Below are 25,062 nucleotides of genomic sequence, written 5' to 3'. Positions count from 1 at the left end.
ATGTATGTATGTATATGCATGCGTTAACAGAATGTCGACAGAATGTTAGCAACAGTTGCAAAGTCATTCGATTTCTGCGCTATTCTGCCGGTATTCAATTATTTTCTGGCACTTTCACTTCCTCACCTCTTCATTTCCTTCCGGATCTAACTTCCGCTACTACCTCTCGCCTTCTCATCCCCCCTCCCTTAGCAAGCAAGCTTGCGTGTCGGCATGACTGGGGGGCAGCTGTCCCAACGCATGAGCAACATCTCGCTGTCCTCCGGCACGGACTCCGTGGGCCACATGGATCGCGGCAGCAGCTCCAGTCTCGCTAGCAGCGCCACCGTTGGCACCAACACCATCACCAGCGGCATTTCCAAGGAGTGCGCCAATTACCCCGTCGGCAGTCAGTCGGCCCGTCCATACGTCCAACTGCCGGGCATACACATTTCCAACCCTCCCCAGTACGGGCCAGGGAATATGCAGGAAATAGACGCTGGCAAAATGGCGCACAACGGCAAGGCACTCACAGGGCGCTACAATGCCACGCCCACCTATGGCTTCGACAACGAGCAGAACTACTGCCTGGTAAGGGGCTCCTGCATATCTGTAAATCTAGCCGATTCTATGCTCAATCTCAGAATTCCCAACAGTTGCCGTCTCCAATGCCCCCTCCACCATACGCCTTGGCACGCGTGAGCAGCACACGCAACTTCGAGCTCGAGAACCACACACCGCCGGCATGTCCCGGCTCTGGACCCATTGCCATGACGAACGGCACCATCCAGTTGCGCCTCCGCGATGGCGTGCGGTGAGTGTGGACGCCCCCAGCCCCTTGGCTCTTCTTTAAGACCGACCCCTAATGTTAATACCTTTCTTTGCATGGGGCAGCATTGACATGACTCTGGACAAGGCGGTGCGCGTGCTCAATCAGCGCAGCATGGTGGCAGTTGCTCTATCACGCAACTGCAGCCACTCGGCTTTGTTCCACCCCAATGGACGCATCTTGCAGAGCGGCGCTAAAGTCGAAATAGTCACCTACGACGGCATGAAGGGCAATAACTTTGTGTGAGTGGGAATGGCCCTTACCCCAACGTGGCATCTTTTGAATCCTTTGAATTATCTTCCCATTACAGTCGCTATGCCAAGATGTGGTACAAGGGTGTAAGCTTCACCAGCATCGCTTCTTATTTGGCTAATTTCGATTTAATTCCCGAACTTCTCGCAGCGACTCGCAGCATGGTCCCTCTTATATGGCTGAAGCCCATGACGTGATTGCCAACTCAGCTTAAACCTGTACCGAGAATGGCACTGAGATCTATGACATAAACGGATTTCGCATCACCCAGGCAGCCGATGGCCTGGTAAAGGTCACCCGTGTGGACAACAAGTGCTTGATTCGCACCAGTCCCGGCAATGGATCGGCCACTTTGACCACACCTGGCATCCATTGCACTGCCTCTCTGGGCAATACCTCGCATCTGTTTGTTCGGTGAGTGTCAAACCGATGCTCTCAACATCCCCTTCCCCCTCCCCCTCGCCCGTCATCCTGATCTGCTAACTTCCGTTCTGTTCTGTCCTTTGTAGTCGCAATGAGAAGCGCATGCACTTCGATGGATCCTGTTTCATTGTACGCAACGCCGGACACTCCGCCGGCTTCAATGAGAACAACCTGCTCATTGTCTACTGAGCGGCGTTCGTAGTCCGGAGATAGAAACGGCGCAGTGGTAGCCCATCCCACACGCACACACTCACACATGTCAACACATTTCACCTGGAACACATACATAGACACCTACAGCAGCACACTTGAGGGACCTTGACGTGGAGAGAGGGTGTAGTGTACCAGAGTTTAAATATATATATATGTAAACAGATATATAGGCCCTCGGTATCAGCAGATGACCATGACTGACTTAAGGACGGCGTACAAATAGGGTTGGTCGTGTGCACTCTTTCTAGGCTCGGGTCTAGCTCGCCGGATGGTCGGGGTTCTTCCTCGCCTAATTGTACTATCGTACTCCACTACATTTAATTAGTGCACTTTACGGGAACTATAAGTGATTATATAAAATAAAGGAAACTGAAATACTGATAGCGCCGACACGCCAAAAAAAAAAGCCCTACTGAACCATTTCTATTTAGAGAGAACCTAGGTGTTGATTGTCCCTCTCTTCTGTACCCTCCCTACCATGACATTGCGTTCGAGTACTTGCATTGTCCCTTGATCAATCCTTTACTAAGGTTTACCACATTTTATAAGATCCTGGCACGGATACTCGACAGGCCATTTTTATGATTTTAAAGATTCATTTCAATCCAAAAAGATTCATATTTTAATATAATGTGAGACTTCAATTTCAATATTCATTACGTTGCAGTTGTAGAAACACAACAATTGACTTAGCTTCTAATTTGTGGGTAATATTTCCTTAATCCTAATTATCATATAAGTTTAGTTATAAATTCATTATTTTAAAGCATGAAAAACATTAGGGTATAGATATATATATATATATAAACGAGAGAATAAGAATCGAAATCGTAAACAAAAGCTAGATCAGACTGGGGTGCATTATACACACTGAGCAGACGGGTTTGAATCATTATACACTGTATGCATATCTACACTTTCAAGTTAATAGGCTCTTTTGACCAAACTACTTTTTGCTGTACATAATTACTCACTCCGGCGTTATTGTCTTACGCTGATCGTTGGGCCCAATGATGTCGTAGATGTTGACCGCAGCTGTTTAAAATATGGAAATCATAAATATATAATGCATACAATACAATTACGCTACAAACACCGTCGCATAGTCATCAGTCAGTTGTTTTGGTTTTCATAATACAGACAGAAATTTAATTGTTATGCTCTATCGCGAAAATTGAACCAAAAGGTAGCAAACGAAGACAATTTAGTTTGCATATGCACATATGTATGTAGGTATGTACGCGCGTAACATCAAAGAGGGGTGTTAATAAAGTTTCATTTAGATTACGTTCAACTGCTGATGTTTAGGCGTTGGAACTTGATAATGAATTAAATGTAAATTGGACAAAACTCGATCCTGTGCTGCTGCTTTGTAGACTGTTGACCGCCTGAAGTTGGTTAGAGGTCAACAGGTGCGATGTATATGGTTCCGGGCCGTACTGACGAATCTTCCGCCAAGCTTGTATTTAGTTATTTATGTCTGAGCAGCACTAAATATTCTTGGCGATTAAGGCTGATCTGTTCCACTTGGATCTTTGGAGATTCCGACTTGGTGGCAATATAAGGTCCAGAAAAGATGAATTATGGATGGAGTTGGAGAAACCTCGACAACTGTTCGCCTAAGCCAGCTCCCAGGGTAGTCTTCTCGAGACTATACCGCGATGGGGCAGCTTGGGTACACCTCCCTGCAACATAGGTTATGTCAGCACGTGCACGGCACTAATATGAAAACATACCTCTTTTCCCAAATATATCTGCACTAAATTCTTGTCATTCACTGACCACTGAACTGTACGGCACTTGTAACTATATGCTTCCAGCATATATTTGTGGAAATATATATATTTTCCGGATAGCACTATATATATGTGTGTGCAATATGTATGTTGCTCGCACTCGGAAATTATCACGTCTTTACAGATCGATCAACTTTCTTATATTGTTCAAAGCAGTAATAGACGATGGACTGAGTAGCCAGTGCAGCAGATCTTTTGAGCTTTTTACTAACTGTGCAATCGTATGATCCAGAACATTCGCAGCAGCATAAAACGATCGTCTAATGCACAGCATAGCTTAACTGTGCAATCGTACGATTGCCGTCTATGCTTCCCACTGTCCGTCGCTTGTATGTGTTCGTGGGCGTTCGGACTTAAGAGCGGCTAAGGCTTTGATCCAACCTTAAGAGCGGCTAAAGCTTGATCGTTCGAAATATCACTAGGGGGTCTCACGAGACGAAAGAAGATAACCAATTCCCTATATTTTGTGCTGGCTACTACACCACAGATAATTATACAAGACCTGCTCGACGAATAATTATCTGAAGAACTTGATTAGGAGAGATTATTTCCTGATTTGAATGTCTTTCAGATGATACACGCCGAGATATTTCTTGTTCCCATCGACCAATTCGTAATAGTACGGACTTCGCTTTTTAATTACCTGAGCGGGAATGAACACAGGGGCTAGTTTAGAACTAAACTTTTTTATAGCACTACTTTGTGTGAAATTTCTAGCATATACCAAATCTCCAATCTTTAATTGTGTATCACGGCAGCGCAAATTGTATCTATGCGAATTTTCTTCGTGTGCCTTATTGACATTCGCTTTAGCCTGTTGCCGGATTAGCTGCAAGGAATCGGGGTTCTCCATTCTAGTATCGTCGTTCAAAAGGTCTAGTTTACGCAAGAGTGCGTAATCCTTCCCATTCAACATCATGTTTTGACCAAATGCTAGAAAATATGGAGAATACCCTGTACTCCTATGTAAGGTAGATCTCAATGAACCACTAATGGCATTTAGGTTACAGTCCCAATTGGAATGTTCGTTACCGATATAAGCTCGTATCGCAGCTATCACGGATCTGTTCAGTCGCTCGCTGGCATTCGCTTGCGGTGAATAAATAGCTGTGCATTTTTGTGTTATACCGAAGCTATTTAAAAATGCCTGAAAGTAGCTAGATTTAAATTGGGATCCATTGTCTGACAAGATGACTTCTGGCACCCCAAATGTATAAAAGAGAGACCCTTCCAGATATTCACAGATCTTAGGGGCTGTAAATTTCTTCAAGGGACACAGAAAATGGAACTTAGTATTGTGATCAACAACTATGAGCAATCCTATGTTTCCCTTTTTTGTGCGGGGGTATGGTCCTAAGAGATCTATGTATAATTTCTGAAACGGCCTATCCGAAGTGAATGGTTTACCCATAGGAGGTCTAAGAATCATATTCGGACTCTTGGTCGTGCGACAAACGGTGCATTCAGATATGTACTTGCGCGTCTGGCTAACCATGCGAGGCCAGAATAAATATCTTTCAAGCTTCTCTATGGTTTTACCCATCCCACAATGTGCGGAGCTAGGGGCGTCATGAGCTTGATATAATACGTTCGTAATTAACCCTGACGGAACCCAAAGTTTCCATGATGCGTTCTCTTGAGACTCATCTCCCGAAGCGAATACTGTCCTTTTGAAAACTTGACCGTCTATCACTTTCAAGTCTGGGAACTTACTCTGATTCTGTTGAATACTTTCTATTAAACTCAGATACTCAGCTGATTTGAATTGATCTGAGTCTAGATCAACCATGGGGCTTATTGGCGAGAGCTACTCTATAGCCGGTTCATCCTGACGCGATAGAGTGTCAGCGACAACATTCAGTGTCCCCTTTCTATGTAGGATATTAAATGTGAAACTACGCAATTTCATAGACCATCTGGCTAATCTACCCGATAAATCCTTTTGTTGCATTAACCATTTAAGTGCTGCGTGATCGGTTATGACTACGAAGTCCTGTCCCTCAATATAAGAGCGGAATTTTTTTATTCCCTTTATGACTGCTAAGCACTCTAGTTCGGTAACCGAATAATTACGTTGTGCCTTGGATAATTTTTCTGACATGTAAGCAATTGGCAATTCAACGCCGTCGCGTTCTTGAGCTAAAAAAAAGGTTTTGAGAAGTCAGGAGTTATCAAAATGGGTGATGCGGTTAAACAGGACTTTAAGGTCTCAAACGACTGTTGAGCATCATCATTCCACTGTAAATCTTTTTTCTTCTTAAGCAACTCGGTTAAGGGAAAACTAACGGTAGCATAATTTTCAACGAAACGTCGGTACCAACTGGATAACCCCAAAAATCGACGCAGTTGCTTAACGGTAACTGGCACAGGGAACTTCGAGATGGCCTTGATTTTGTCTGGATTTGTCTTTATCCGACCATTACCAATAATAAAACCCAAATACTTGATTTCTTTTATGCAAATGTTTAATTTCCCTATGTTAATGGTTAGATTTGCTTTGCGTAGACACAACGCTATCTCCTGTAACAACAGTAAATGCGACTCGAAATCCTCTGATAAAACAAGTAGATCATCTAAATATACGAATACACGTGTCCGAAGATGAGCTGGAATAACTCGATCCATTAGTCTACAGAGAGTTTGAGCGGCATTGCAAAGACCAAATGGCATAATTTTATATTGATATAATGGTCGGTTAGGCACTGTAAATGCAGTATACTGTCGCGATTGTTCATCCAACGGGATTTGCCAAAATGCGTGTTTCATGTCTAATCCAGTGATGTAACGAGCGGGTGGTAATCGACTTAGAATACCATCAATATGTGGTAACGGATATGCATCCCGTCTTGTAACCTTGTTCACTTCTCTTGAATCGAGACACAGTCTATATTTTTCGCCTTTCTTTACCAAAACGCAATTACTGCTCCAGGGACTAGTCGACTCCTCTATAACATCGAGCGCAAGCATATTGTCCACCTCGGCAAACATCAATTTCTCTATGGCTGGCGATACCGGCCAATGTCGTTGCTTAACGGGAATAGCTGCTCCAACATCTATAGAGTGTGTGACTAAACTGGTACGGCCTAATCCTTCAGTAGCGAAAGATGGAAAACAACCTATCACTTTATCTAAGCGAATTCTCTCGTCTGCTGTCAATTTATGTAGGTTCGGTGGTTCTTCGACGTCATCCGTACCTCCAACATCTAATTCAGATACCTCTGCAGTGTGTGAGATTTTATCTAAAAGTCCAAATTTTTGCCAGAAGTCTATCCCCAAATAGACGTCTTGCTTGAGTTCAGGAATAAGAAACATTTCTAGGTCTGCCGTGCATCCACGGTAATTAATTTGTGTTACCAGCTTGCCTATAACCTTACTTTCAGTATCGTTAGCCGTTCGTATTGCTCCTGAACACTTCTTAACCTTGCAATGCGCCAACATTTCTTTCGCGGCTGAACCTCCAATACAACTGATTGTGGCCCCCGAATCCAACAAAGCTATGTAATCACTGCCTTCAATGGTGACACTGGTGTACAGCCTGCTATCCGAACTAAGAAATATAGCTGAAACAAACTTGTTCTTATTCTTGCGAACCATCTTCCAAAATTGTCTCAAACGTTTAGTTGAACGTTTGGGCTTTCTTACAAATTTAAAACTATCTATCTTATCAAAAATTTTCTTACGCGTTGTAATATAATTTGCTTCCCTTTCAGGTAAAGGAGTAAATGAAAAATGATATGCCGTAGGCAGGGTTTCCTCTACTGTTTGTGAGCTGATCTTAGGCTCCCTTAAACTTTGGTCGTTCGTTAAACTAGTAGGTGATTCTTGCAAACTTTTTTCTAAGGATGTGTCTGCTTGTTGTTGTTTAACACATCCTTCTGCCGGTTTCCCGGAGGGTTACATTTGGGACATACCGGTTTGTAAGTATCTTTTGTTCCACACCCGTAGCAAAAGATCTTACGAGGACCTACACAATCGTCAAATTTATGACCTTTGTTGTCACAGTTCCAGCAAGTTGGAACTGACTGTGAAGTACGACGTTGTATTTGACACACTTCATTATGCTCGACCAAGTCATCGAATAGCTGCTCGCTATCGTCTGGACCTGACAATTCCGATACGTATGAGCGAAGAGTCCTTTGCTTGACCGATCTTATATCGTTATAAAACTGCTCGTGCTTACGTACCTCTCGTCGTAATAACGATCTATTGGCAATCTTTAAGTGAAGAAGCTCGTGGTGAAGAGTGGGCTTGGAATTTCTAATAAGTAGATTCACAACGTCTTCTTCTGTAACCGAATTTTGAAGCCTATCCACGAGATCTTCGATAGCATATTGAAAGTCATCGAAGGATTCGTTTTCGCCCTGACGACGTTTCCTAATCTTTTCCCAGATATCATAGTCGGTCTCAACATCTTCAAATCTTCTTCTAAACTCTATACAAAACGTATCCCAATTAAAGTTTGGGTAATTTCGATGGAATTTCCAGTACCAATCACTAGCTTTTCCCGCGAATAAAAGATACAAGTGATCACAAAGCAATTGATAATTGCTATAAAGATTTTGTTGCGTTAGAGAACGTACTCGATAAATAAACTCATCCATCCTCATGCAAGTTTTTGAACCATCGAATTTAATGCGCCAATTCTGCATTATACTGGAAACTTTTGCTGGTGCTACGTGTGAGCTCGAATTACTTCGATTTGCACTCGCTCTTGAAAAATCTAAAAGAACTTCTGCGTGACTATCTCGTGCTTGACCGATACCCACGTTATTTGTTTGGTTAATGTTATTGTCACCGGAAACATCGGGAGAGATATGTTCTGGTTGCGTCAGCTGGAGTGACGCTAATTGACTTTGAATCGAAGATTCAATTGTTTTGCTTAAAAATGAAGTTAGTTGTTTCATTAACTGAGCCTGTTGAATGCTTACAGCAGACTGGACGTAGTTAGCGATTTCCACTTGAGAGGTTATTGGAAGGGTTGTGTTGTTGGTTTCAGTTTCTGTTAGTGAGCGATCTAACCTGGATCGTTGAGTTGCTCTCGTATTCATACCCCTTCTAATAAACTTTTGGCCCTTTTTAGGTCGATTAGACGTTCCGTCTATTGTGCTAAAAGATTCGTTAGCACTAGTTGGTCGTGTTCCTTCGGCGTTAAGCTCGGCTAACAACGGGTTGTTAGAGAATGTTAGTGCCAGAGCAGAACAATCTAATGAACAGGTGGGACATTTTGGGTTTGTCCTAATCTGTTCCAAAATACAAAGTTTATGGAATTTGTGTCTACACGGGGTGTTGGCTATAATCTCACTAGTTCCCAATACTTCGTTGCAAATTCCACAAAATGGTTCTGCTTCCTGCAACGCAGTTGTTATGTCATCTGTACTTCGCCTTACAGCCATTGTATATCAGACAATATTTAAGGAATTAAAGAAAAAAAAAATAAGAAAAAAAAATTATATAAGAAGGTATTAATTGTAATAATAATGTCTGTCTTTCCCACATGCCAGAATACTTACGAAATATCTATTTGGTTTCAGTAGGCTTTTCTATTTTCGTTAATATGGACTAATTATCAGTTAATGACCTCGTGCACTGAATCATTGGACAACTGTCGCGATTTGGCAATATAAAATTGTAAATCCGAATAACTCAAGATGCCTAAAGTGAAAAAGCAGGTTTGCTTTGGTCGATCAATCCAAAATAAACTGAATTGGAACCGCTAAATCCTAAAACAATTCCTGTTTATTCTGATCACTGTATGATATTGCATAACTGTCTCTGATACTCACAATTCGATACTGTAGGTCTGTTTTGGTCAACCAATCCGAAATAAAATGAATTGCAGTTGCTAAATCCGAAAACCGAGTCAAAGTATAAATTTTGAAATCTTTAACCTTTGTGCAATATTTTGCAAAAGAAAATGTGTCGTTGAAATTTTGATGTATTACCGGTTGAGCTTGGAGAACCAAGGCAAGATTTGCTTGTCTTAATAAAATAAACGGCCTATATAGTAAGACACTATAAATCCAAATTTAAAATCGGCTCTGAATTGGTTTTAGATTCTAAGGCAAGTTGCCTGGCCCCACGTTGGGCGCCATAAATGTGTAGTGTACCAGAGTTTAAATATATATATATGTAAACAGATATATAGGCCCTCGGTATCAGCAGATGACCATGACTGACTTAAGGACGGCGTACAAATAGGGTTGGTCGTGTGCACTCTTGCTAGGCTCGGGTCTAGCTCGCCGGATGGTCGCGGTTCTTCCTCGCCTAATTGTACTATCGTACTCCACTACATTTAATTAGTGCACTTTACGGGAACTATAAGTGATTATATAAAACAAAGGAAACTGAAATACTGATAGCGCCGACACGCCAAAAAAAAAGCCCTACTGAACCATTTCTATTTAGAGAGAACCTAGGTGTTGATTGTCCCTCTCTTCTGTACCCTCCCTACCATGACATTGCGTTCGAGTACTTGCATTGTCCCTTGATCAATCCTTTACTAAGGTTTACCACATTTTATAAGATCCTGGCACGGATACTCGACAGGCCATTTTTATGATTTTAAAGATTCATTTCAATCCAAAAAGATTCATATTTTAATATAATGTGAGACTTCAATTTCAATATTCATTACGTTGCAGTTGTAGAAACACAACAATTGACTTAGCTTCTAATTTGTGGGTAATATTTCCTTAATCCTAATTATCATATAAGTTTAGTTATAAATTCATTATTTTAAAGCATGAAAAACATTAGGGTATAGATATATATATATATATAAACGAGAGAATAAGAATCGAAATCGTAAACAAAAGCTAGATCAGACTGGGGTGCATTATACACACTGAGCAGACGGGTTTGAATCATTATACACTGTATGCATATCTACACTTTCAAGTTAATAGGCTCTTTTGACCAAACTACTTTTTGCTGTACATAATTACTCACTCCGGCGTTATTGTCTTACGCTGATCGTTGGGCCCAATGATGTCGTAGATGTTGACCGCAGCTGTTTAAAATATGGAAATCATAAATATATAATGCATACAATACAATTACGCTACAAACACCGTCGCATAGTCATCAGTCAGTTGTTTTGGTTTTCATAATACAGACAGAAATTTAATTGTTATGCTCTATCGCGAAAATTGAACCAAAAGGTAGCAAACGAAGACAATTTAGTGTGCATATGCACATATGTATGTAGGTATGTACGCGCGTAACATCAAAGAGGGGTGTTAATAAAGTTTCAGTTACATTACGTTAAACTGCTGATGTTTATGCGTTGGAACTTGATAATGAATTAAATGTAAATTGGACAAAACTCGATCCTGTGCTGCTGCTTTGTAGACTGTTGACCGCCTGAAGTTGGTTAGAGGTCAACAGGTGCGATGTATATGGTTCCGGGCCGTACTGACGAATCTTCCGCCAAGCTTGTATTTAGTTATTTATGTCTGAGCAGCACTAAATATTCTTGGCGATTAAGGCTGATCTGTTCCACTTGGATCTTTGGAGATTCCGACTTGGTGGCAATATAAGGTCCAGAAAAGATGAATTATGGATGGAGTTGGAGAAACCTCGACAACTGTTCGCCTAAGCCAGCTCCCAGGGTAGTCTTCTCGAGACTATACCGCGATGGGGCAGCTTAGGTACACCTCCCTGCAACATAGGTTATGTCAGCACGTGCACGGCACTAATATGAAAACATACCTCTTTTCCCAAATATATCTGCACTAAATTCTTGTCATTCACTGACCACTGAACTGTACGGCACTTGTAACTATATGCTTCCAGCATATATTTGTGGAAATATATATATTTTCCGGATAGCACTATATATATGTGTGTGCAATATGTATGTTGCTCGCACTCGGAAATTATCACGTCTTTACAGATCGATCAACTTTCTTATAATGTTCAAAGCAGTAATAGACGATGGACTGAGTAGCCAGTGCAGCAGAGCTTTTGAGCTTTTTACTAACTGTGCAATCGTATGATCCAGAACATTCGCAGCAGCATAAAACGATCGTCTAATGCACAGCATAGCTTAACTGTGCAATCGTACGATTGCCGTCTATGCTTCCCACTGTCCGTCGCTTGTATGTGTTCGTGGGCGTTCGGACTTAAGAGCGGCTAAGGCTTTGATCCAACCTTAAGAGCGGCTAAAGCTTGATCGTTCGAAATATCACTAGGGGGTCTCACGAGACGAAAGAAGATAACCAATTCCCTATATCTTGTGCTGGCTACTACAAGGGATTCAGTTAGGATCCCGGAATTTAGGAATATCAAAATCAATTTGGGAAATAAATTAGAAAGCAAATATGTTCGTACAAAAACCAGCACCACACCACACCACACACCCACACCCCAGCGAAGGAACTCAGCCCAGTCCTATCTGGGCTCCGATTGCTCGACATGGGCGCAACACAACCACACCACCAACCCCCAGGGAATACTAGTTGTCTTTCGTTTACCATTGCCTACATATATATCATGCCGTATATATGCGTGTATTACAAGTTGTTATTGCAAATCGGGTGCGCTTTCCTGCTTCCCCAAATCAGTTGGCCAAATCAGACCGATCTCAAGCTGAAGCGGAACCAATCAGAGCCGAATCGCATCGAACAGGGCCGTGCCAGCGTTTGGTGTTCAAAAAAAGAAACATCGTTTTTCTACTCGTTTCCATTTCGGCTTTTTCAGTTCTTCTAAATTGTTTCTTTTACGCAGTTCAGTTCTAAATTTTGTTTGATAGACTTTAAAAATGGCAAAACTCAAGAAAAAAGTTTAAAGAAATATCTCCCAAAAAAAAATTTACAAAATTATGCACAGTTGGTGCGTCTGATTAAGCAACGTGTATTCAACAATTATAGTAGATCAGAGGACTAGTTCTCTTGGGCGTTACGTTTAGGCAACGTAACGCCAGTGCCGATACATTATTTCTAAGCTACCAGTTCTTTCAATGCAATCCAATAATGTTCATCCACACCCGTAGCATACAGACACTCGAACACCTAACCCATAATCACACACACCGCACACTCTTTACAAGAGGCAAAAGAAAGTGAATTATTTGCAAGTGGCACAGCGCCAGCCACAGTTAAAACAGCCACAGGACACACATGAAAGATAGAACAGATCCTGTGAAAGGTAGAAAGTGAGAGTTTATTAAATTAACCCCAATTATAATTTGATTAAAAGACACTTGTCCTGTGAGGAGGACAATGAAAGAAACCCCCATACAAACACAAAACATAGGCTTAATATATACATAAATACGATGGGATGTCCAATTATAATACAAAGTTAAGCCCAGTGTGAAAAACCGGGATTAGCCTTACGTCAATCTCCAACACCTAAATTTTCTATCATGTAAAGAGAAATTCATGTGCCCCAAAATCAATACTATGGAAGTATAATAAATTTAAAATGCAATCTGTTCATTCAATAAATTAATTTATTCCTCCAAAAGAATGGTGGAGCAATGGAGCTCGTTTCGTTTCCTACCCTCCATCCTTTGCTAATTTCTTGGTGGAAAGAGAATGTCGACTGCCTCCTGCCCCGTGCCTTTATGTGTTCGAGTATTTATGTACCTTCTGTCATACATGGCCGGGGGTATCGTAAATTTACAACAAAATTGTTTTATGGCCCCACTCCATGGGCCCTCCTGGCCCCCTCAGGCGGAGCTTGGCGTTTACGCCGTCACCTGAAGTGCCATCAGGAGTTGGACAATTTCAGGCCCTAGACGACAGTTTGGTTGGGTTTCCCATCTTTAAGAGCACTTGGAATTTAATCATTTAAATTTCTGTGAGGATTTCCAAGAAAATAAATTTGAATATCTGCCGCTATAGAGTTTATATTTAAATCCGATTTAATGTAAAAGCGGATTACGCTCTTCCATTTTGAAGGGACTTCGGATTAGCCCTATCTTCGGAGACATCGGGATATGGAAGACCTTTTTGATCTCCAAAAACCAAGCTTCGCGGGGATACAAATATTTCGTTGAATTTTTAATCGCACATTTACGACACAGCTGTTTTTATTTTATCGTAGCGTGACAACCCTGGGCGGCCAGTGTGTACACTCTTTTGGACTACAATATTGTTTGTCTTGCTGTTGACAGTGGTAAATTAGGCAAATGGAAGGAAAAGTACATTGATCTTTAATTAGTAAAATGTCTTGAGCCTTGTCGTTTCCTGCAAACAAATCCAAATGCACAGGGATATCGGATCGACTGTCATGCAGACTAAAGTTTCCAACAAACTTTACCTGGAGCTGGAGGTGGAGGTAGGCACGCGGCGCGGATGCTACAGCGCTGGCTGTGGCTGTTGATAAAGATTATTGGATAATGTCTTGGCGGAACTATCTGCCACGTCTGTCTCTGTCATAAGAAGAAAGTTGTTCCATGGTTAGAGATACACAAAGAGAGAGAAAGAGAGATGCATACGGAAAGTGTGTGAAAGCGTGGAGCAGTGAGACCGGGTGCGGAAGCCACAGCGTGGATACAGAAGCAGCGGTAAGTACAAATATCCCAACCAGGGAAGGATCAAAATATTGATGTCTGGAATGGCTTTATTCAAGTGTGAGAGCCTAACTGGGACTCGTGCGAGCAAAGGACCGACCCCACATATGTATCTGTGGCATATTCAATGCTCACGCTTGTGTGACTGCGCCCCTGCGAGTCCTTGTCTGCATCCATTTGCCGCTCGCACCCGTGTGCCCAACATCAAAAGCTTTTCACACTTAATTGGGCGTAAAATTAAATCAGAATTGATTAGAACACTTGAATGAGAACAGCCGTGGCCGTGTTTCTGATGTCGATGGCATCAGAGAGAGCCGCATCCTGCCAGCATCCAAGCCCCCAAGCCTCCCAGCTCCCAGCTCCCACTCCACCTCCTGCCAGCAATTCCGCTGGCATTCTAAGCATAAGCAAACTTTTTGGTTTCGATTTTCCCCAGCTGACGCACGGCACGGCAAGGCACGGCACGTCGGTGACTTCGGCCACGTTCCTGCCGCTTCTCGGGGCTCCTGCCACTTCCGAAGCCGGGCACTCCCGAGACAGAGCGCACTAATTGCTGCTGGGAACTTAGCTGGGGAGGCTCCCCCGCAACCCTGTTTTTCATCGGAAAGTTTATGAAACTCAATTTCCCCCAAAAATGGGGAATGGAATGGAAAAAGGCCGGGCATCAATTTTCCTGCATTATCGTTTAATGAGCCGACAATTATGCGAGGCCCCTCTGCTTCGGCACCATGCACGTCTATAGATATTCAATTAACTTGAATTCACAGCCATAACTCTCCGAACGAGTTCATTCCACATGCATTTGGCCAGGGAATAGGACAAGTCAACTCGATTTCCGGCTATTAAGACATGGCTGAATTTCAGACGTGGAATGCAACGCCATGGAGTGCCGAGTCCAGGCAGGATAATTACATTTTAACCGGGTGATTCGAGCGGAGAGGAGAATCGATAGCAACGTCAACGGTAATGGATAAATGCACATCTTCCGCCGCCCTGGGGGTCCTGGGAGCCGTCCTGGGGCACGGCACATTTAATGGGAAATGAATGGCAATGTTGGAGGTAGAAAATTATGAAAACGTTCCCAGGGGTAAGTTGTACGAAACCCAGCACGAAGTGGCCTCCATAATCTTCCACTTAAAGTTGATAAAAAATGTAAACGACTTTCATTTCGCCCGGGGGCGATACCTCTGACGAGGACTTCAAAGGACAGCTGGAAGACCCAGGACAAACGCGAGGGCGAAAGTGAGTAGCTCATTGAATTGGATGGATTGTCATCCCAGTCGGTGACAGCAATCAAATCAATCACACCAGCCTCCACCTGAGTAGAGCAGGCAGGTCAAAGTGCGGCAGCCTTGGAGGATAAAGAATGGACCCCTTTTCTGACATTTGGTGATGTTTTGCGATGCAGCAAGAGGGAATTCCTACACCGATTGGGGCAAAACTTGGGCTAGGTACAGCTGGCAAGGCCGATAGCTTGATCCGATTCATAAATAATATACAGCTAAGAGTACTATATGTTTGGATTCATTGGGAATCCGTGCGTGGTGATGTCTAATGCAATTTGCGTAATTGAAACCCACTCGAAAGCAATTAAATTTCCTGTGGTTGGACCACTCTCCGGCAATGAGATTCGTTGGAGTAATTGCAATCGAGATTCCCAACTAATCTTCAGGTAAAACAATCCATAATGGAGCAGAAGTTTTGTTCGCACTCGGCATTTATCAGGTTTGAAGTTTTAATTTGCTTTCGCCCCAACAAAAACAACTACAGAATACAGAATAACAAAAGTGTCAACACGATTATAATTGAGTTTAATTAAGCCGCAAAGTAAAGCCTCTCAGCACTCTTGTCTGTGGACCGACCAACAGAAATTTAAAATATTTGCGCTAATCCACTTGGCAACGGCCTAACAGAAATGAACAGCTGGTGCCAGTCCAGGCCTCTTCAATGGGCCAACTTTCGGATAAAAGAGGTACGTGCCAAAGGCTTCAAATACTCGTATTTGCTGGGGCCAAAGTACGTACAATAAACTCGAAGCAATCCTAAGAGCAAAGTTGCGATCTGGAAATTTATGGATGGCGAAGGCCAAAATGTTTTGCTGTAGGCCCAGGCCCAGGCTGAACCCATTTGTTGGCCCAGCTCTGAAAATTTCACATGCTCCTCACACCCACACCCTGTGTGGTCTGGGTCTTGGCCGTCTGTGGCCGTCTCGGCCGGATTTGTCTGCGCCAAAGTTCACTGACACTTTCATGAGTTTTCTTGGGTCGCTGCCAAAAGCTTACTGTTACACATTCGTTCTGCGAAACGAAATCCAGTTAATTAAAATGTGGCAAGCAAATAATCAACAAGCAATTCAAACTAGAACGAGGGGGAACGTTGTGAGTTGCTGCGGAGACCGCAACTCTACAGTTATACCCGATACTAAGTCTGTATGGCTCTCCTCCGGCAGACGCCGCTAATATTAAACGACACGACAAAGAGTGCGTGCGAGAGAGACAGAAAATCAGTCTGAGCGTGACGTCGGGCGCTGCGTAGCCACTGCAAATTGATTTGTTCCTTTTGGCTATAAAAATTATCTGATCTGGTCCAGATTCAGCAATCGGATAGATATGGTCGTTATCTATGATTCTGCATTTTTGGTTTTCTCGAATGTGCAATATTCTGGATGCAACAGATTTTCGTCCTTTGTGGGGGCGGAAGGGGGTGGGGCGAAATTTGGACACGAAACGGTCAAGGTCCGATATCACAGGAGTGCGGATACCAAATTTGGTTACTCTAGCCTTAATAGTCTCTGAGATTTGTGGATGCCCCAGATTTTCGTCCTTTGCGGGGGCGGAAGGGGGTGTGGCGAAATTTGGACACGAAACGGTCAAGGTCCGATATCACAGGAGTGTGGATACCAAATTTGGTTGCTCTGGCTCTTATAGGTTCTGAGATCCTTGAACTCATATTTTGCAATTGACAAAACCGACCATGAAACCTGTGTGTTAGAGAGAGACAGAGCGAGAAAGAATGAAATTGTTTTCTTGATTCTGGCTATAATCATTATTCGATCTGTTTCAGATTTTGCACTGCAGAAGATATGGTCCGTATGGTCCTGCCGTAAATGGCCGTCCAATTGGTAATGGCTCGACAAAAATCCCACATTCATATTTACGAACCATAAATATGTACTCGTACTACCAAAAAAAGGAAAGGAAATACAGTATTTGCCAACTGTTCTTTTTTATTTTCACTCTCAAACTGAGTCAATGTAGTGCGTGGGCGGAGGTGCAGATGCAGCTGCAACAGCAACAGCAACAGCATCGGGGTGGCAGCATCAGCACCGAAAATAAATTTCAAATATGTCACAATCAAAATGAGATAGAATTTTTAGGCGAATATTCGCTGTGCCATGCTGCGTGGGCAGCGATGGCCAAATGCAGGGGAAGTCAATGCGCTCTAGCCGCATCAATCATGTGAGCAGGCGAGGGGATATAGTTGTCAATCGATTCGCAAGAAGTTCAGGGTTGCCTACTGAACTGAACCGTTCGACAATAGTTCTCTACGATCCAGACTACAAGGTGGCAAAACAATAACACTCCCCCACACACCAGACGTGCGATGTCTGAGCTAATTTTCATTGGTACAAGCGCGGACCGGCGTCCTTCAGGGCCTGCCAAATTCTAAATTTTGGCTAATTTTCCAACAGCCCCCCAGCATTATCCGCACATATCCGACAATTTGGGTAGAACCAAACATCTAACAAAAGCTGTACACATTCGCTACTTCCACTATATGAATAGTACGGATTGAATTACTGGAACCATGTGTCCGCTATAGAGAGCTTAGCTTGTACATACATAAATGGGCACCTAGCACTATTATATTTTGCATGCAAATTCCAGGACACAAGTGTGTACCCTCACGTAAAGATGATGCCAGAAATTCCAACTGACGAAGCAGATATCGCATATACATATATCGATACACTGCATCAGCAGTAACCCACCAAGATGAGGCTCCTCCGTGCTTAGCCGCCTCCTTTGGCACTGACACTTGGCATTTCGCAACCTTCTCGAGCTAAGGCGAGCACTTCAGAAAATTGAAACTTTCAGTTTTATGCCACCATCGAGCACACAGCACAGTACTTTTACATGGCCAAGTGCAACTCTTTTGGCTGACTTTTCAATTTTCTAATATGCTTTAAAGCTTCTGCTTGATGCTGTTGGGAGCGGCGCCTATTGCTTAATTCGATTTTGCTTGACTTTGATGCTGGCAAACTTCATTTGTCCGACTATAAAAGCGTGAAATAGGATTAGGCCGACGGAAATGCATTTAAGCTGACTTAAATCCATTTCTAGTTGGGCAACGATACAAAGTACCAATTAATAATCTATAGGAAATCAGATTTGAGAGGAGTTAGGGAAGAGAGAGTTGCAGTGCACGCAGTTTATGGAAGAGATCCAAATTAAATGAAGACTGCCAGAAGTATTCCACAAATAGCCATGACCAGAATGAAGTTACTTTGGGCCAAAACGATGACGGGTCAATAATTTTTTCCAGGCTTGTGGATAGATCAGCGTCAGTGCGGCGCCTTAATGCAAGTCTGTGAACGAATTGTATTTGGTAAATTTTCTTTACAGGAATCCGAAAGGATCGAACAAGGTGAAAATGAGCAGTGTACGAATTAAACATTTTACCATTTAACCATTTGGTAATTTGGTAAACCATTTTTTTGTGAAGCTCAAGACTAAAGCCACGGAGTACCATTAATAATACGAAAATGTACAGTAATTAGTATCTAATCTACATCCATACAACATTGAAATGCAGCCCTGAATATCGCTCCGATTATAATCGGGAGACAGCTCTGCTTTTCACTTTGAATTCCGGTTTGAGCAGGCGACGACTTTCAGTGTGAAAATCCGAACATCGAAAATCATCCTTTCGAAAATTGTGCCAGCGAGCGGAGCTCATGTAAAGTGGAAAATTAAATATAAAAATTAAAATTCCTCTCAGAGTCGTAGTGAGAAGTGTCGAACAAAATATTCTAAAACTGTATTTAGCACGCGCGTGTTCTCAAGTAAGTTCACACATATTTAAAGTGAAAAATTTCGCATTTGCCGCACACACGAACACACGCACGCACACACAAACGCCGGTTTTGTGACCTCACTTGACGAAAAGAAAGAGCGAGAAGAAAAAAGTTGCCAAATCAAAATGGTCACCGAGCCGAGGTCCGTTGAGCCCAAGGTCAGCACCAAGGAGGCGCAGTGCCAGTCATCGGACTGCGAGACTTCCCAGCAGGAGCCGGTCTCGCAAGTAAGCAGCCCGAAGGGCGCCCGTGTGGGGATCTTCAATGCCGAGGACTTCTTGTCGCGTGCTCAGATGAACGAAAAAATCAACAACATCTTGCGCTCGCCCACCAAGCCGCCCAACGGGGTGCGCCAGCGCTCCGTCTACACCAACAACCCATCGCCGGTAAGTGAAATTCCAAGCAATAACGTGAAAGTTTCTTTAATTTTCAGACATTTTGTTTTACAAAACTGCCGCATCATCGCGCTAGCAGGGTATCAACAGCGAGTTAACAGCCGCCGCAGTCTTAACAGCTCGGCAACAGCAGCGTTGCCACATCACCTCATTGCCCTCTCCTGTTATTTCAGACCTTCTTATTTTCCGTCTCGCTCTTTTCCACCATTGCTCTCTTACTTTCCGACTTTAATATTCGAATTTTCCTTCTCTATTCCCCCCCTCTTCTCTTCTCTTCTAATACTATTCAAAATAGTTTGGTTAATTTCTATAAAAATCAAATGCAAATTGGGAAAAACGCACACACGTATGTAAATACATATATGTATGTATGTATGTATATGCATGCGTTAACAGAATGTCGACAGAATGTTAGCAACAGTTGCAAAGTCATTCGATTTCTGCGCTATTCTGCCGGTATTCAATTATTTTCTGGCACTTTCACTTCCTCACCTCTTCATTTCCTTCCGGATCTAACTTCCGCTACTACCTCTCGCCTTCTCATCCCCCCTCCCTTAGCAAGCAAGCTTGCGTGTCGGCATGACTGGGGGGCAGCTGTCCCAACGCATGAGCAACATCTCGCTGTCCTCCGGCACGGACTCCGTGGGCCACATGGATCGCGGCAGCAGCTCCAGTCTCGCTAGCAGCGCCACCGTTGGCACCAACACCATCACCAGCGGCATTTCCAAGGAGTGCGCCAATTACCCCGTCCGCAGTCAGTCGGCCCGTCCATACGTCCAACTGCCGGGCATACACATTTCCAACCCTCCCCAGTACGGGCCAGGGAATATGCAGGAAATAGACGCTGGCAAAATGGCGCACAACGGCAAGGCACTCACAGGGCGCTACAATGCCACGCCCACCTATGGCTTCGACAACGAGCAGAACTACTGCCTGGTAAGGGGCTCCTGCATATCTGTAAATCTAGCCGATTCTATGCTCAATCTCAGAATTCCCAACAGTTGCCGTCTCCAATGCCCCCTCCACCATACGCCTTGGCACGCGTGAGCAGCACACGCAACTTCGAGCTCGAGAACCACACACCGCCGGCATGTCCCGGCTCTGGACCCATTGCCATGACGAACGGCACCATCCAGTTGCGCCTCCGCGATGGCGTGCGGTGAGTGTGGACGCCCCAGCCCCTTGGCTCTTCTTTAAGACCGACCCCTAATGTTAATACCTTTCTTTGCATGGGGCAGCATTGACATGACTCTGGACAAGGCGGTGCGCGTGCTCAATCAGCGCAGCATGGTGGCAGTTGCTCTATCACGCAACTGCAGCCACTCGGCTTTGATCCACCCCAATGGACGCATCTTGCAGAGCGGCGCTAAAGTCGAAATAGTCACCTACGACGGCATGAAGGGCAATAACTTTGTGTGAGTGGGAATGGCCCTTACCCCAACGTGGCATCTTTTGAATCCTTTGAATTATCTTCCCATTACAGTCGCTATGCCAAGATGTGGTACAAGGGTGTAAGCTTCACCAGCGAGGCGTGCGCTCTCATCTACCTGGTGGACACAGCCGGGACGCGCACCACAACCGACACTTTCACCGATCTGACCAAGGACTACACCCTGGCAGTGTTCTATGAGTGAGTCCCCCCGGCCAATTGCATCGCTTCTTATTTGGCTAATTTCGATTTAATTCCCGAACTTCTCGCAGCGACTCGCGCCATGGTCCCTCTTATATGGCTGAAGCCCATGACGTGATTGCCAACTCAGCTTACACCTGTACCGAGGATGGCACTGAGATCTATGACATAAGCGGATTTCGCATCACCCAGGCAGCCGATGGCCTGGTAAAGGTCACTCGTGTGGACAACAAGTGCTTGATTCGCACCAGTCCCGGCAATGGATCGGCCACTTTGACCACACCTGGCATCCATTGCACTGCCTCTCTGGGCAAGACCTCGCATCTGTTTGTTCGGTGAGTGTCAAACCGATGCTCTCAACATCCCCTTCCCCCTCCCCTTCGCCCGTCATCCTGATCTGCTAACTTCCGTTCTGTTCTGTCCTTTGTAGTCGCAATGAGAAGCGCATGCACTTCGATGGATCCTGTTTCATTGTACGCAACGCCGGACACTCCGCCGGCTTCAATGAGAACAACCTGCTCATTGTCTACTGAGCGGCGTTCGTAGTCCGGAGATAGAAACGGCGCAGTGGTAGCCCATCCCACACGCACACACTCACACATGTCAACACATTTCACCTGGAACACATACATAGACACCTACAGCAGCACACTTGAGGGACCTTGACGTGGAGAGAGGGATTCAGTTAGGATCCCGGAATTTAGGAATATCAAAATCAATTTGGGAAATAAATTAGAAAGCAAATATGTTCGTACAAAAACCAGCACCACACCACACCACACACACACACCTCAGCGAAGGAACTCAGCCCAGTCCTATCTGGGCTCCGATTGCTCGACATGGGCGCAACAAAACCACACCACCAACCCCCAGGGAATACTAGTTGTCTTTCGTTTACCATTGCCTACATATATATCATGCCGTATATATGCGTGTATTACAAGTTGTTATTGCAAATCGGGTGCGCTTTCCTGCTTCCCCAAATCAGTTGGCCAAATCAGACCGATCTCAAGCTGAAGCGGAACCAATCAGAGCCGAATCGCATCGAACAGGGCCGTGCCAGCGTTTGGTGTTCAAAAAAAGAAACATCGTTTTTCTACTCGTTTCCATTTCGGCTTTTTCAGTTCTTCTAAATTGTTTCTTTTACGCAGTTCAGTTCTAAATTTTGTTTGATAGACTTTAAAAATGGCAAAACTCAAGAAAAAAGTTTAAAGAAATATCTCCCAAAAAAAAATTTACAAAATTATGCACAGTTGGTGCGTATGATTAAGCAACGTGTATTCAACAATTATAGTAGATCAGAGGACTAATTCTCTTGGGCGTTACGTTTAGGCAACGTAACGCCAGTGCCGATACATTATTTCTAAGCTACCAGTTCTTTCAATGCAATCCAATAATGTTCATCCACACCCGTAGCATACAGACACTCGAACACCTAACCCATAATCACACACACCGCACACTCTTTACAAGAGGCAAAAGAAAGTGAATTATTTGCAAGTGGCACAGCGCCAGCCACAGTTAAAACAGCCACAGGACACACATGAAAGATAGAACAGATCCTGTGAAAGGTAGAAAGTGAAAGTTTATTAAATTAACCCCAATTATAATTTGATTAAAAGACACTTGTCCTGTGAGGAGGACAATGAAAGAAACCCCCATACAAACACAAAACATAGGCTTAATATATACATAAATACGATGGGATGTCCAATTATAATACAAAGTTAAGCCCAGTGTGAAAAACCGGGATTAGCCTTACGTCAATCTCCAACACCTAAATTTTCTATCATGTAAAGAGAAATTCATGTGCCCCAAAATCAATACTATGGAAGTATAATAAATTTAAAATGCAATCTGTTCATTCAATAAATTAATTTATTCCTCCAAAAGAATGGTGGAGCAATGGAGCTCGTTTCGTTTCCTACCCTCCATCCTTTGCTAATTTCTTGGTGGAAAGAAAATGTCGACTGCCTCCTGCCCCGTGGCCTTATGTGTTCGAGTATTTATGTACCTTCTGTCATACATGGCCGGGGGTATCGTAAATTTACAACAAAATTGTTTTATGGCCCCACTCCATGGGCCCTCCTGGCCCCCTCAGGCGGAGCTTGGCGTTTACGCCGTCACCTGAAGTGCCATCAGGAGTTGGACAATTTCAGGCCCTAGACGACAGTTTGGTTGGGTTTCCCATCTTTAAGAGCACTTGGAATTTAATCATTTAAATTTCTGTGAGGATTTCCAAGAAAATAAATTTGAATATCTGCCGCTATAGAGTTTATATTTAAATCCGATTTAATGTAAAAGCGGATTACGCTCTTCCATTTTGAAGGGACTTCGGATTAGCCCAAAGACCTTTTTGATCTCCAAAAACCAAGCTTCGCGGGGATACAAATATTTCGTTGAATTTTTAATCGCACATTTACGACACAGCTGTTTTTATTTTATCGTAGCGTGACAACCCTGGGCGGCCAGTGTGTACACTCTTTTGGACTACAATATTGTTTGTCTTGCTGTTGACAGCGGTAAATTAGGCAAATGGAAGGAAAAGTACATTGATCTTTAATTAGTAAAATGTCTTGAGCCTTGTCGTTTCCTGCAAACAAATCCAAATGCACAGGGATATCGGATCGACTGTCATGCAGACTAAAGTTTCCAACAAACTTTACCTGGAGCTGGAGGTGGAGGTAGGCACGCGGCGCGGATGCTACAGCTCTGGCTGTGGCTGTTGATAAAGATTATTGGATAATGTCTTGGCGGAACTATCTGCCACGTCTGTCTCTGTCATAAGAAGAAAGTTGTTCCATGGTTAGAGATACACAAAGAGAGAGAAAGAGAGATGCATACGGAAAGTGTGTGAAAGCGTGGAGCAGTGAGACCGGGTGCGGAAGCCACAGCGTGGATACAGAAGCAGCGGTAAGTACAAATAGCCCAACCAGGGAAGGATCAAAATATTGATGTCTGGAATGGCTTTATTCAAGTGTGAGAGCCTAACTGGGACTCGTGCGAGCAAAGGACCGACCCCACATATGTATCTGTGGCATATTCAATGCTCACGCTTGTGTGACTGCGCCCCTGCGAGTCCTTGTCTGCATCCATTTGCCGCTCGCACCCGTGTGCCCAACATCAAAAGCTTTTCACACTTAATTGGGCGTAAAATTAAATCAGAATTGATTAGAACACTTGAATGAGAACAGCCGTGGCCGTGTTTCTGATGTCAATGGCATCAGAGAGAGCCGCATCCTGCCAGCATCCAAGCCCCCAAGCCTCCCAGCTCCCAGCTCCCAGCTCCCACTCCACCTCCTGCCAGCAATTCCGCTGGCATTCTAAGCATAAGCAAACTTTTTGGTTTCGATTTTCCCCAGCTGACGCACGGCACGGCAAGGCACGGCACGTCGGTGACTTCGGCCACGTTCCTGCCGCTTCTCGGGGCTCCTGCCACTTCCGAAGCCGGGCACTCCCGAGACAGAGCGCACTAATTGCTGCTGGGAACTTAGCTGGGGAGGCTCCCCCGCAACCCTGTTTTTCATCGGAAAGTTTATGAAACTCAATTTCCCCCAAAAATGGGGGATGGAATGGAAAAAGGCCGGGCATCAATTTTCCTGCATTATCGTTTAATGAGCCGACAATTATGCGAGGCCCCTCTGCTTCGGCACCATGCACGTCTATAGATATTCAATTAACTTGAATTCACAGCCATAACTCTCCGAACGAGTTCATTCCACATGCATTTGGCCAGGGCATAGGGCAAGTCAACTCGATTTCCGGCTATTAAGACATGGCTGAATTTCAGACGTGGAATGCAACGCCATGGAGTGCCGAGTCCAGGCAGGATAATTACATTTTAACCAGGTAATTCGAGCGGAGAGGAGAGTCGACAGCAACGTCAACGGTAATGGATAAATGCACATCTTCCGCCGCCCTGGGGGTCCTGGGAGCCGTCCTGGGGCAC

General features: G+C 44.0%; 2 protein-coding genes across 3 annotated transcripts; both read left to right on the top strand.

Annotated features, from left to right (window-relative positions):
- The first annotated feature begins 233 nt into the window (after window positions 1-233).
- Window positions 234-1,272, top strand: LOC117194375. 2 transcript variants are annotated; one of them, XM_033398949.1, is made up of 4 exons: window positions 234-570; window positions 636-793; window positions 874-1,050; window positions 1,119-1,272. In XM_033398949.1, exons 1-4 carry the CDS (start codon window positions 241-243, stop codon window positions 1,255-1,257), a joined length of 804 nt encoding a protein of 267 aa, XP_033254840.1. In that variant the 5' UTR covers window positions 234-240; the 3' UTR covers window positions 1,258-1,272. The 2 variants fall into 2 exon arrangements, with proteins under 2 accessions (XP_033254840.1, XP_033254839.1); XM_033398948.1 differs by having other exon boundaries at window positions 624-793.
- Window positions 1,273-19,213: 17,941 nt separating this feature from the next.
- Window positions 19,214-21,646, top strand: LOC117194618. The gene is made up of 7 exons (XM_033399146.1): window positions 19,214-19,266; window positions 20,083-20,419; window positions 20,473-20,642; window positions 20,722-20,898; window positions 20,967-21,113; window positions 21,185-21,448; window positions 21,544-21,646. The coding sequence occupies exons 1-7, from the start codon at window positions 19,214-19,216 to the stop codon at window positions 21,644-21,646; spliced, it is 1,251 nt and encodes a 416-aa protein (XP_033255037.1).
- Window positions 21,647-25,062: the final 3,416 nt, after the last annotated feature.

This window comes from Drosophila miranda, assembly GCF_003369915.1.
Source record: "Drosophila miranda strain MSH22 chromosome Y unlocalized genomic scaffold, D.miranda_PacBio2.1 Contig_Y3_pilon, whole genome shotgun sequence".
Classification (NCBI taxonomy): domain Eukaryota; kingdom Metazoa; phylum Arthropoda; class Insecta; order Diptera; family Drosophilidae; genus Drosophila; species Drosophila miranda.
Note: the sequence above shows the minus strand (reverse complement) of the source record. Positions and strands in the feature narration are given on the sequence as shown.

Excerpts from the sequence above, each read along its gene's own strand:
- LOC117194375 (XM_033398948.1), top strand. The coding sequence starts at position 241 with ATGAGCAACATCTCGCTGTCCTCCGGCACGGACTCCGTGGGCCACATG. Across the intron at positions 794-873 it reads CGCCTCCGCGATGGCGTGCG|CATTGACATGACTCTGGACA; the intron begins GTGAGTGTGGAC and ends TGCATGGGGCAG. Across the intron at positions 1,051-1,118 it reads ATGAAGGGCAATAACTTTGT|TCGCTATGCCAAGATGTGGT; the intron begins GTGAGTGGGAAT and ends TTCCCATTACAG.
- LOC117194618 (XM_033399146.1), top strand. The coding sequence starts at position 19,214 with ATGGTCACCGAGCCGAGGTCCGTTGAGCCCAAGGTCAGCACCAAGGAG. Across the intron at positions 20,420-20,472 it reads ACGAGCAGAACTACTGCCTG|AATTCCCAACAGTTGCCGTC; the intron begins GTAAGGGGCTCC and ends GCTCAATCTCAG. Across the intron at positions 21,449-21,543 it reads ACCTCGCATCTGTTTGTTCG|TCGCAATGAGAAGCGCATGC; the intron begins GTGAGTGTCAAA and ends TGTCCTTTGTAG.